This window comes from Canis aureus, chromosome 8, assembly GCF_053574225.1.
Source record: "Canis aureus isolate CA01 chromosome 8, VMU_Caureus_v.1.0, whole genome shotgun sequence".
Classification (NCBI taxonomy): domain Eukaryota; kingdom Metazoa; phylum Chordata; class Mammalia; order Carnivora; family Canidae; genus Canis; species Canis aureus.
Window position 1 is genome coordinate 14,032,767 of NC_135618.1, and position 13,087 is coordinate 14,045,853.

The 13,087-nt window shown below is 39.0% G+C and overlaps 1 protein-coding gene across 5 annotated transcripts in view; it reads left to right on the plus strand.

Moving 5' to 3' along the window:
* The first annotated feature begins 240 nt into the window (after positions 1 to 240).
* Positions 241 to 13,087, plus strand: part of SAMD13 (sterile alpha motif domain containing 13) — a 40,660-nt gene continuing 27,813 nt past the window's right edge. For 4 of the 5 annotated variants that reach the window (XR_013384212.1, XM_077905221.1, XM_077905224.1 and 1 more), the window contains exons 1-2: positions 241 to 311; positions 5,128 to 5,212. Coding sequence is in view for 4 of the 5 variants with exons in the window: in XM_077905221.1 (XP_077761347.1) it covers positions 302 to 311; positions 5,128 to 5,212 (95 nt within the window). In the remaining variant the exon portion in view is untranslated. The remainder of the gene's footprint in view (positions 312 to 5,127; positions 5,213 to 13,087) is intronic. The other variant, XM_077905220.1, reaches the window with a different exon arrangement.

The window sequence follows — 13,087 nt, forward strand, 5'->3', positions numbered from 1 at the left end:
TACAACTCTCTCTAGGAGCGCTCCCCTCCACCTCCCCAGCTCCCTGGAGGTTTCAAGTTCTTGCACACGTCCTCGCCGACTTGTACTGGGCGCGCCCCCGGCCCCCCGCCCCGCCCCGCCCCGCGTGACCTCTCGGCTTCCCCGCGGCCGCCGCCCTCGGACCCCCGCCCCGCCCCCCGCCCGCGCGCCGGCGGAGGACTACAAGTCCCGGCGTGCCCCGCGCCCGCCCCGCGGGCCGCACCGGCGCTGGGCGCGTGGCGGCCGCCGAGCTCTGCGCGGGGCGAGCCTCCCGGCGCCGGCCATGCGGGGAGGTAAGTGATGCACGCTCGTGCAGCCCGGGCACCGCGAGCGCGGCCACCCTCTCCCCCTGCAGGAGCGGAAGGCCCCGAAGAAAGCCGCCGTAAAGCCCGCCCTGCCCGCCCTCGTCTCTGCTGTGCGTCCGGCGCTCCTGCAGCGTGTCGCGCCCACGAGCGTGGAGCCTGTCACCCCGGACGGACCTGGGGGCTCCGCCGAGAGAGCCGCGGCCGCCGGGGGCTGCGGGGCGGGGCTCAGCACGGGAGCCGGGGCCCGGCGGGCGGCACGCCCCCTCGCTGCGGGCACTCCCGGCTCCCCGGGGAGCCCCCCCGCCCCGACTCGAGGACGAACGGCTGCTTCTTGAAAGTCCTAGAAACTTTCCCCTCGTGTCGCCGGTGCCGCCGCGAGTCGTCTGCCTGTCGGACGGCGCCCCCTCTCCGGCCCTCCGCGCGGCCCCGCCGCTCGCCCTCCGGGGCGCTCCTCCCGCCGCCCCGGGACGCCCTGCCCTCCGGAGACTTCTCGAGATTCCGTGCGCGGCCACGTGGAGCCAGGTCTGCGCCCGCGATGTGGGCTGGACACCGCGGAGGGCCGACCCGGTGGCGGCAGGCAGGGCGAGCGCTTGCTTTGGGACACAGCGCTGGTCCCCGGGGTGGGGGCCCGGGGGCGGGGGATGGGTGCTGAGCAATAAAGGAAACCCCCTCGGAGGCACCGGTTTCCCGCCTTTGCAGACCCCGCTCGCGTCCTGAGCCCATTCCCCGAGTGTGCCCGAAAGTTCTGCCTCAATCCCAACATGAGCATCTCCCGCGCGAGATACCTAGCGGGGCCCCCACCATGCCCTGGATCAGAAGATCTTGTTCGCGTCTCCCCCCACCCCCCTCCCACGCTTGCACACTACACAGAACCCACCGTGCACGCTACACACTCGACACACACGACACGTTACGCTCATCACAGCAGCATGCATTGGATACACGCACTCCATCCATTCCGCAGGCTCCGTACACACCAGACACACAACGTACACATCATTTTTATTAGCAGGAAAGAGGGTTAATTAAGTCCGTTTGTTGGAGAGAGTGAGGAGGAAGTGGGTGAGTACTAGTATAGATGCTCATACCCACAAATGCCAATTTATTCCAAAGTTAGAAACTAGCTAGTAATAAATAAGTAAATAAATAAATAAATAAATAAATAAATATTTTAGAAAATAGCTCATAAAATAAAACCTGCTGTGGTTAGAATTTAGGATGCTTTCTTGGCTCCCACCTCCCCCCCTCCCTTTTTTTTTTTTTTTTTTTAAATGGGATTGATTTCCTACATCACCTTCTGAAAGCCTTAACCCTCTCCAATAGGCAAACTTGATCACAGCACAGGAGAGAGAGAAGCAGATGTCCTGTAGGTGTAGGAAGAAAATCATGGGGAAACTTCACAGAAACCTTCCCCCCATGCGGTGTGTCTAAGGAAAAGACAGGTGTAACGACATCTTCTTTGCCTCCTTTCAAGAGTTGGAGAGCTGGACAAATTTTGTTCTGAGCCATGGCGTGAGGGTGCCGTTGAAACACCTTCCTCCCCCTGCTTCAACCCCCAGGACTCACAGTCCAGTCCATTTGAATTTAGTTGGAGCACATTTCAGGAATTTCAGATCCAGTCCCATCAGTTTTCATCCAGAGTGAAAGGGTTCTCTATCTCCAGGAGAGTTCCATCATCTTACTCAATGGTGATAAGACTCAACTGTTTGACCCGACTCAAAAAATGGTCCTCCAAAATAAATGAACACTTAGAATGTGCCCTTAAATTATTACTGCTAATAATTATTGTTATTTTTAGAAGGTGTCCCTAAATTATTGTTGGCTTTTTCAAGGGAGCAATGGTAAAGATGGGCAGAGAGCACTTGTGATAGTTCTCAGTGATGATCTTTCAAGAAGTTGAGCATTTCTAATACCACTCTTGGAATAAGTAAGGGAAAAAATTCTGGACTTTGAAATTCAGGTTGCACATTCAGATTAATCTTCTTCTAGGGCCCTCAAAATTTACTAAAGAAAAGGGAGACCTGCCACTTTCTCCTCAATTCTTCCTGAATTCTACACAAATGACTTTTTCTAGTATCCTTCTTGGGAACCTGTATTGTCTGCCTTTATCTTGAGTGGTTTAGTTGACATCATGAGCTAAAAGTGTCCAAATATCGATTGGTGTTTATTTCGATGACAGCTGCATACTTGCTATTCATCTGCGGCATATTTGTGCAATGGGAATGTTTCTCTTCAGCAGTGGTCCCAGCCAAGCAAAGGACCTATGGGATTGACCAGGGTAATTTAAAAGATCATGCCTAAGTCTCTCAACACCACCTTCCCATTTCCTGAATGGTAGGAGACAACTATGTATATGGGGGTTGGCATAGCATCTTCTTTCTCATACGTAGCAAATACAGTACCCAGCGCTCATAGATGGTAAACATTAGTTAAATTTGTTGAATTACGCTTCCTGGGTGACCGGGATGAACTTTTAAGATTAAACCCGCCCCAGAACTAATTGTTTTGTAGAAGGAGGTTTGCTTCATTCTGAGTTTTGGCCGACTTCATCTGCTAGGTTGAATGCCAAAATGAAAGAACGTAGGTGTTTTCCAAAGATCTGGTCATCCACTTTGCATCCTCTGAAATATGTGACTTCCTGTAGAAAGAAGAAAAGAATTTTCTGCGGGGCGGTGCTTTCCTTATTCTTACAGAGATTATTTTAAAAGCCAGCCCTGGAAACTTTGTCCGATGAGTGTCTCTCAGGAAGAAAGAGTAACACAGGACTGCAGCTCCTGCATATTCACTGGTTATAGCCAGTAATAGCACTAGGTTCTTTCTCTTATTTTCTCTTGTGGTTTTTTTGTTTTTGTTTTTGTTTTTGTTTTTTTGTTTCCCTCCCATGGGGGAGGGGGGCGTGTGGGGAGAAAATAGTTTTTGAAACCCGACATTCGTCGCTCAGAACCACAGCCAGAACCTGTCCTGCAGCAACAATGAAGGGGAGGGAGAAAGTAAGAGGCTATTGATGCCACTCGTTTTTCCTTACAAGCCAGGTGCAGGGAGCCTTCTGCAGTGCTGGACTCCTGATTGATGATTGCCTTGCACTAATTGTGCTGAAGGTAGTTAGCAAAAGTGAACGGGCACACTGTAGCTTTAAAAAGTCAGCCATGAACCAGAAGGCAGTTGGTGCAGCTTGTGTGTGATTCCTCACGTCATGTTGGCTGAGAGCCAGCCTGGTTTTATTTCACTGTGTCAAATTGTACCTCCTTATTGAATTCCTTTGCCAGCCTACTTTGTGAAAGAAAACATTGGGGTTTCTTTGGCTGTTCTTGATAAGCCTATTAAAAAAAATGACATGTGTTAGTTGCTTCTAGGTAGGTTTTCTTTTTACTCTTGCACAAAAAAAAAAGAATAATAATAATAATAATTAATAATAATACTAAGACAATGTAGTCTGGTGCTACAGAGTATCATTGTGTTTTGTTTTGTTTTATCTGAGATGCTTAGAAAAATGGTGAAATGTGTCACAGTTTCCAACTGAAGTGAAATCATTCTTTTGGCTTTGGAGCAGCAGCACTATCTCCTGTCTACACTGTGACGGTGTGTGAATGTATGTTAATATCTCTATGTATATTAAATGTGGGATTTCTCTATGAATGATCGAAGTGGCTTAGCAGCTGGAAGTTTTGTGTGTGTGTGTGTGTGTGTGTGTGTCTGTGTCTCAGGAGTGAAGATTATCCCACACTTAACAGTATTATTTGTTAATCATCTACTTCTCTAACAGTGATAAAAAAAAAATCTTGTGAATATTACTAAATGATGCACTTGTCATGTCAGAGTAATCCCAGGGGAAAGGAGCGCCGAAGTAGAAAGTAATTTGAGGGGAAATGTATTTAATTTATGGCTTCAGCTGTAGAACAAGCACGTTTCAGAACTAGTTCTTTTAAAGCAGTTTTGTTCATAGCTTTTTCATCTTGCTGATTGCATATTAATTGTGGAGGGTCTTCATTTATTTATTTTTCCACAGTCCTCATCCTACTGAACAAAAAGACAAAGTGATGGATGCTACTATATATCTCCTTGGTTGGATGTTTTGGTGTTTTTTTTGTTTTGTTTTTGTTTTTTGTTTTTTTTTACATGAATCTAATGAGCTGCTTCCCCTCTCTTGCACACACACACACACACACATCAGCACCACCTTTCTGTGCTCAGGGCTATCTGACATTTTTGTGAGCTTCCAGCTTTACCACAGCATGGCCATCTCACAGGTTTTTGAGGCTTTCTTTGAGAATTTGTGAGGTAGGGGAATACTTAACTGACAAAAGCTTTAAGTGTTCTTTTGCATTGCAATGGAAAAAATAGAAGGTTTGTGAGTGGACCAAAAAAAAAAAAAAAAAAAGCAATTAAAAAAAAAAAAGAAAAAAGAAATCATAGCCCGCGGTCTGAAGGGGCAGGAAAAGGGGGGATTGTTTTTCTCGACTTTGACTCATTTGTGAGTTGCAATGTCTTAAGTGAGAGCTTGGCACCCAGGGGAAGCTGTGCCAGTTCACACAGCACTTGTTTTGAAGGAGGATTCAATTTCATTTGCAAATGCTTATTGTCAAGGCAGGGAGTGCCAGTACAGATGAAAGCACCCCACTCCGTCTCCTCCAGTTCTTTAGGTTTAATCACATCTCTCCAACCGCTGAGGGAACTGGAGGTTTAAACAAACATACGTGAACTGGTGTGAAGCTGTAAAAGGGACCATTATGTTTCCGATTCAGAATATATATTCTTCTCTCACTTTCTAAGAATTAAACACGAGCTTTTCTCCCTTATTGATTAGTTGCTGAAGTAAAGGAACCCTGCAGCCTTCCCATGCTCTCTGTTGACATGGAAAACAAGGAAAATGGCTCTGTCGGTGTAAAAAAGTAAGTGAAACTGGCTTGTGAGTTCTGCTTCTGCAAACAACAGAGGGACTTGGTTTCTATTTTTATACTTCTTGCTTATCTACTACGATACACTGTTTGGGGGTTATTTTGCTGGGTCTACACTGGCCATCAGACTCCCTTCTCCCCCTGCCCCCCCACCCCGTTCCAACCCCAGTTGCCGTATTCTTTATTCCATTTCGATGACAGAGATGACTCAGGCATCCAACTGTGCATAAAGGGTTAGCGTATCAGGCTTTGGAACAGGGACGGTGGAGGATCTCAGCCCCGCATTCTGTATATTGAAACAAAACACTGAGCAAACAGGCTCTGCCTTCCAAGTCCATAGGCTACAAGGGTGGGGGCAGAACAGAGGATTCGAGTCTTTTTAAATAAAATCACCTCTATCAAAATCGAGACCTATAGTAAAGGAAAGAAAAAAGCTCTGGTTAGAATGTGAAGTTGAACAACTCTGTCCTACTAATTTTATGAACTGATTCTTGAATGTGAAACATTTCAGTACATAACAGTGTTCTGTTTTCATGTCTCTTCTCACATTTGAAACTTTGTTGTTATATGCTTGATTCTTTTAAAAAGGAAAATTCAGTTGTATTGTATAGCATATTCTGAAACATGCTGCATATTTCAAGGTAACTCATAAGTTATCTGTGAATATATGAAAAATATGTATATCCCTATTTAGATGTTATTCTGAAGCTATAACCACTTTGACTACAAGGAGGAAAGTAAGTTCCAAGAGAGTGTTGTCTGTTCCATTTTTCTGTGTCATTTATTTTAAAATTGCCCCCAACTTGAGCTTTGGAGAAAACTAATTAAATATAATCTGTAGAAATTAGGATATGAGGGAACAGTGTGCTACATGTTTGTGAGTAGAGGGTATATTTTGCTTCACAGCAAAGTTACATTAAAATAAACTTAATAAAATCTGCTTTTAAAGATTCTCGGGTAATGTATATCTCAATGCCATGCTGGCATGCTCATCCCATTCTTGGAGTTTATTTAGGGTAGGTAAATGTAGGAGAAATGAAAGAAACAGATGTGCTTTCTTTTTCTTTCTGTATGAGTTAGATCAGTGCTGCCCAGGAAGTAGTCCTGTGAACAGTGTTGGAGATGTTCTACACTTGCACTTTCCAAAATGGTAGCCACTGGCTACATGTGGCTGTTTTAAAATTTGAAATGTGACTAGTGTAACTGATTAACTGAACTATTAATTTTAAGAAATTTTAAAAGTTAACAGCTTTCCTGAAATATAACTGACATGTATTTAAAGTATAAAATTGGTAAGTTTCGATATTTGTATACATCCCATGGAACCATCACCACAATTAAGATAGCTCCCCAAATTTTCTCATAACCCTTTATAATTTCTCTCCTGTCTTTGTCACCATATACCCAGGCAACCACTGATACGCTGTCACTATAGATTAGTTTAGACTTTTTTAGTTTAGACTTATTATTATTAGATTAGTTTAGACTTATTTTAGACTTTTATATAAATAGAATTATTCAGAATGTACTTTTTTGAGAGGATTGTTGGGGTATGGTTTCTTTTACCCAAAATAATTAATTTGGGATTTACCCATGTTATAGTGTCTACCAATAGTTCATTACTTTTTATTCCTGAGTAATATTTCATTGTATGGATATACAACAGTGTATTCACTGTTTATTCATCTATTTGCTGATAGACATTTGGGTTGTTTCTATACTTCAGGTATTACAAATAAAGATACTTTGTCCATTTGCATACAGAATTATGTGTGGACATATACTTTCATTTCTCTTGGATATATAGGAATGGAATTGCTGGGCTATCTGGCACGGGTATATTATTAGGGGTATATTATTCTTTTTAAGAAATTTCCAAGCTCTCTTCTAAACTGAGTGTCTTTTTACATTCCCACCAGCAGTGTGTAACTGTTCCAGTTGTTCTATATTCTCATGAACTCAGTATGATCAGTCTTTTTCATATTTGATAGTCTATTAGGTGTAATTTTCATTCTCATTTCCTTAATGACTAAAGATGTTGAGCATCTCTTCATGTGCTTATTTGCCATCCATACATCTTTCTTAAGTAAAATATCTGAATCTTTTGCCCATCTTTTTGTTGGCTAATTACTTAAGTGTTATTTTGTAGAGAATTTTTATATGTTCTGGATACAAGTCCCTTATATACATGATTTGAAAATATTTTCTAGTAGTACATGACTTGTCTTTTCATTCTTACTACAGTGTTTTTTTGAAATGTGAGGGTTTTTAATTTCAATGAACTCCAATTTATCAGTTTTTTCTTTTATGAATAGTGTTTATCTTTTTTATTTCCTTAAAGATTTATTTATTTATCTGGGAATATGCACATGTGCATGAGAACCTCAAGGGGGGAGGGGCAGAGGGAGAGGGAGAGAAAATCTTAAGTAGGCTCCATGCCCAGGATAGCCTGACATGGGATAGGGCTCGATATCATGACCTGAGCCAAAATCAGGAGTCAGATGCTTAACCAACTGAGCCACCCAGGCACTCTGTGAATAGTGCTTTTAGTGTCATGTCTAAGAAATATTTGCCTGACCTAAGGTCACAAAGATGTTTTTATATTTTCTTGACTTGGGACAGTGATTCTTGAGTAAATTTTTGTATATGTTGTGAGATAAGGATTCAATTCATTTCTGTTGATGATGGTGGTGGTGGTGGGCTTCTTGCCTATGAATATCCAATTGTTCCAGCACCATTTTTGAAATGTTCCTGAATTTTGTTGAAAAATAATTGATTATATATGTGTGGATCTATTTCTGGAATTTTGTATTCTGTTCATAATTTTGTATCTATTTATGCTAACATAACAACTTTTGATAACTATAGCTGTATAACAAATCTCGAAATCAAGTAATGTTATCTATTTAACTTTGTTCTTTTTCAGACTTGTTTTGTCTCTACTAGGTTCTTTGCATTTCCAAATGATTTTTAGAATCAGTTTGTCAGTTTCTAAAAAAAAAACACCTGCTGGTGGTTTGATGGCATTGCGTTGACTTATAGATCAACTTAGGGAGAATTGATCTCTTAACAATATTGTGTCTTCCCACCCATTAACACAGTATTATTCTCCATTCACTTTGTCTTTCTGTAATTTCTCTCAAGGTTTTGTAGTTTTCCAGATATTTGTAGGTCCTGCACATCTTTTGTGAGATATATCCCTACAAAATTTTATAATTTCATGCTATTAACATGGTATTAATGGTATAATACCATGGTATTGCCTTTTAAATTTTAATATCCAATTGTTTGTTGATAGTATATAGAAATACAATTGATTTTTGCATATTGACCTCATATTCTGCAATTTTGATACACTCATTTGTTAGTTCTAGTAGCTTTTTGGTAGATTCCATTAGCTATTTTACATCTATTTAACACGGATAATTATGTTGTGTGAGTAAAAGCAATCTTTTTCCTTCTCGATGTAAATATATTTTGTTTCTTTAAATGGCCTTTTGCGCTGAATAGGACCTCCAACAAAAAGTTGCAAAGAAGTGGTGAGATTAGACAGACTAGTTTTGTTTCTGTAAGGGAAAACATTTAGTCTTTTTCCAATCTTTGATTTTCTACATAAAATGTGTCTCTTTTCTTGTCTGCTTGTAAGATGTTTTTATCATTGATTTTAAAGCAATTTGATTATGAAACTTGGTATATAGTTTTCTTCAGCTTTCTTGTGATTGGAGTTTTGTTTTGTTTTTTGACTCTATAGGTTTAGTTTTCATCAAATTTGGAAATTTCCCAGGCATTATTTCTTGGTTTCCCTCACCCCTCCTTTGGTAACTCCAGTTATGGAGTATTTGATCATGTGATACTGTGCCACAATTCACTAATGCCCTAGATTTTTTTTTCATTCTTTTTTCTCTGTATTTCATTTTGGATAGTTTCTATTGTTCTGCCTTCAAGTTCACTAATCTTTTCTTCTGAAGTGTATAATCTATTGTTAATCCCACTCAGTGTGTTTTTCATTTCAGACAATATAGTTTTCATCTCTAGAGGTTTAACTTGGGTCTTATTTTTATACCTTGATATCTATGCTTAATATATTCAATCTTTCCTCTTGCTTCTGAACATATGAAGTATAGTTATTATAACTGTTTTAGTGTCCCTGTCTACTACCAATTCTATCATTTCTCAGTCCATTTCCATTAATTTCTCAGTGAGAATGGGTTGTATTTTTCTACCTTTGCATACCTGGTAATTTTTGATTGAGTGTCAGATATTGTGAATTTTAGCTTTTTGGGTGCTAGATATTTTATAGGAATTATAAATATACCTGATTTCTGTCTTGGATGCAGTTAGGTTACCTGGAGACAATTTGATCACATTAAGTCTTGCTTTTAAGTTTCGTTAAAACTTAAAAGGACTTAAAAAGGACCAGGGCTGCATTTTGTCTAAGGGTATTTTTCCCCACTTTCTAAGGCAAGACCCATCTTTGTACTCTAGCCAACGCTCAGATGGAGACAAGCAGTTTTCCCATCCCTGCATGATCCCCAAGGACTGCGCTCTCTAATTGTTTTGGGTGGTTCTTTCCCCAGACTCCATTAGTTTCCTCACATGTATGTGATAATCACTACTCAGTTGAGTGCTTGAGGGAAGCCTCTGCAGATCTCCAGAGTTCTCGTGCTGAGAGCTCTTTCCTCCATAGTCTTTAGGATTCTCTTCTGTGCACAGTCTAAACTTTCTTCAGGCAGTAAGTGAATAGAGTTTACCTTGCTTGTTTTCCATCCTTCGGGAATCAATGTCGTTTATTATCAATGTTCAATGTCTGGTGTGCCATTCTTTCATATATTTTATTCTACTTTTTTTAGTTATTTAGGCAGAAGGATAAATCTGGGCCTTATTACTCCCTCTTGACCAGAAATGGAAGTTCCAGTTAATTAATACAGCCCTTTGTGACTAGTAGGTAATCTAATGGACAGTGTAGAGTTAGATTATAATTAGGATCCCAAAAGGCACAAAACACAGGCCTTATGGATATTTCTGAGATCTGCTAAGACTGGCACTTGTTCTGCTTTCATTTTATTTCCAGGCTTGGAAAATATAGTTGCTTTACTGGGGAAAGTATTGTCACAAAGGGTCATTTCCAAATGTTATATTCTAAGTTAATAGCCCTTTTTCACTGGCCACATGCTTCTGATCAGAGCTTTAGTTTTGCAAAGCTAATATTTATCAAGTCCCTTCATATGTCTAGTACTTTATATGAGACTTGTCAATCCTCACGACCATATTTTAAGGGATATATTATTATTCCCATTTTACAGATGAGAAAACTAAAGCTTCAGTAGGTTAAAAACATATTAAAGAGGTATTTTACATATTTTGTACTAAATTTTCTAAATCTATTATGTATTTTATGCTTTATATCTCGATTTGGGTGCAAAATTTTCATTGGAAATATTTGATCTGATTTCATAAGATTTACAGTTGAAAAAATAGAATCATATACCCAGATAATTCCAAATATAGTTAAAAGTTCCAATAAATGAATCAAGTACCAAAAAATTATTTTTGTATTATATGCATATAAAACTGGTTCTTCTTTCTTAGAGGATCTGATTTGACTTTAAAACAAATGCATATCAGTTTCAAAATGTCTGTCCAAGTTAAATAAATTTACTAAAACGAATGCCAACTCAATATAGTTAACATTGAATTCAAAGTGGTGTATAAATTTATAGGCAACTGTAAGTTTATCAGTGTTAATATGTCATTTTTAAAAATTTTTCCTAAAATTGATTTATTAGAAACCAATAATTGATTAATTAGAAAAATGTAAAATTATTGTATACTACTATTGCTCTACTACGAAAAGTTTCAATTTCAGATTTTATGCCTATTTAGCTGGGTCACAAATCAGCTTTTCCTTTTTTTTGGAGATCCAAATTTAGTTCATTCACATGTAGTGTGATATCAATGAAAAAATATAATATCCTGTGCCATGTTTTGGTTTTCATTGAAAATTTGGCAAGCACTCATTTTCTTTAATAAAATCTTAAATTGGAACAATACAATAATCTTTGTAAAATTCTTCTAGGACTTATCCAACAAGCATTGGCAAAGAACACACATCATTATATTCCTTGTGTTCTATTTTTTTTCACAGTTCCACTAGCTGGCATTGATCCATAACATTTTCAGAAATATAATGAATGATTTAACAATGGTATCCATGGCATTTCAAGACTCTGCTTTAGAAAACTGAACATGAATATCATACAGTGGAATAAAGCAATACGGGAAACATCAGTCATTTGTTTCAGAATTACATTAAATCCAGATTTTTTTTTAGTTAACATGGCTGAAGTACCATTCATCAGAATAGAATTTAATATTTTCATATCTAGCTGAAATTCTTCTTTGACAGATGTAAAAGATTTAAAAATATTTTAAATGTGAGTTCAATTTTTCAGGTTATAAATTGACAGTATTTCTTGATAAGTTTGGAAGCTTTTTGAGATAAAATATATTTCACACAAGTATTAATTAGGCAGTGCCTTTTATGTTGTACTATTCATCTAAAGCTAAAGGAAAGTAATTGTGCTTTTCAGATTTTGAACCAGTTGATCTTAGATATTGTTTAAAAATTTTTGTCTTCTTCAGGCAGTTGTTGGGTGGCTTGACTGAAAAATTTTTCACTTATTGTGAAGTACCTTTTTAGTCTTTTCTCATAATATTCTAAGAAAACTGAATATAAACAGATGTCTATGGAAAAAATTGTTTTCTTTTTGTGCAAGAATCCAAGCCATTTATAGCTCTACAAATTTATAAGCTCAGATTGTAGTTGAAATCACTTCAAAACATTTTGTTGGACATTTAATTTTGAATTCAAGTGGCTAACATCATTAATTCTTTTTTAATTGTTGAGAAGGAAGTTACCAAATTTACTATTGACTGAAGGTGTCTCTTTGTACTGTCCATTTTATTTTCTTTACCATTTTTTTATACAACAAACAGCTTTTCTTCTTTTGCTCTGCTCCAGCAAATTGTAATTGCTATTCATCGTGAAATTTCCAATATACTTTCAGCCTGCCTCCTTTTTTCTTTACTGTTCTGGTTCTAGTGTTAGTGTCTGCATCTCCTCTCAATTCTGCATCAGTAGTATGCTACCTTTTTAAACTTTAAAATTTATCTATACTTTTTTTAACCAAAAAATATTTATTATAATTAAAATAATTAAGAATGTCAACGTAATTACAATTATAACAAAGAGATTCTTATAACTTGAGCTGTTTGCATCAAACACGTTAGAGTGTTAAATAGGTATGAAGGAAGAAATCATTTGAACTGAATCAATCAGTTGATACCAACTAGATTGGTCGTGTGTTTATGTAAAATACTAGAGAGGACATAGGCATCTGAAAGCACAACTTCAACAAATTAGCCTAGGTGATGCAGCAGTAAAAGTGAAATGTCACACCAAAACAATGAAGTTGTGATGAACAGAAACCTATTTTATACCTGTTCATGTTTTCACATTTAAATTTAAACTAATAAAAAATAAATACAATTAATAATTCAGTTCCTTAGGGACACCTGGGTGGCTCAGCTGTTGGACATCTGCCTTTGGCTCAGGGTGTGATCCCGGAGTCCAGGGATCGAGTCCCATATTGGGCTCCCTGCGTGGAGCCTGCTTCTCCCTCTGCCTGTGTCTCTGCCTCTCTCTCTCTCTCTCTCTCTCTCTCTGTCTCTCATGAATAAATAAATAAAATATTTTAAAAAAATAATTCAGTTCTTCAGTCAAATATTAAAATCTAGTAGCTAGTGGCTACCATGTTGCACAGGTATATAGCCAGGTGAAGTTCTTGCACACATGCACCAGGAGAAAAA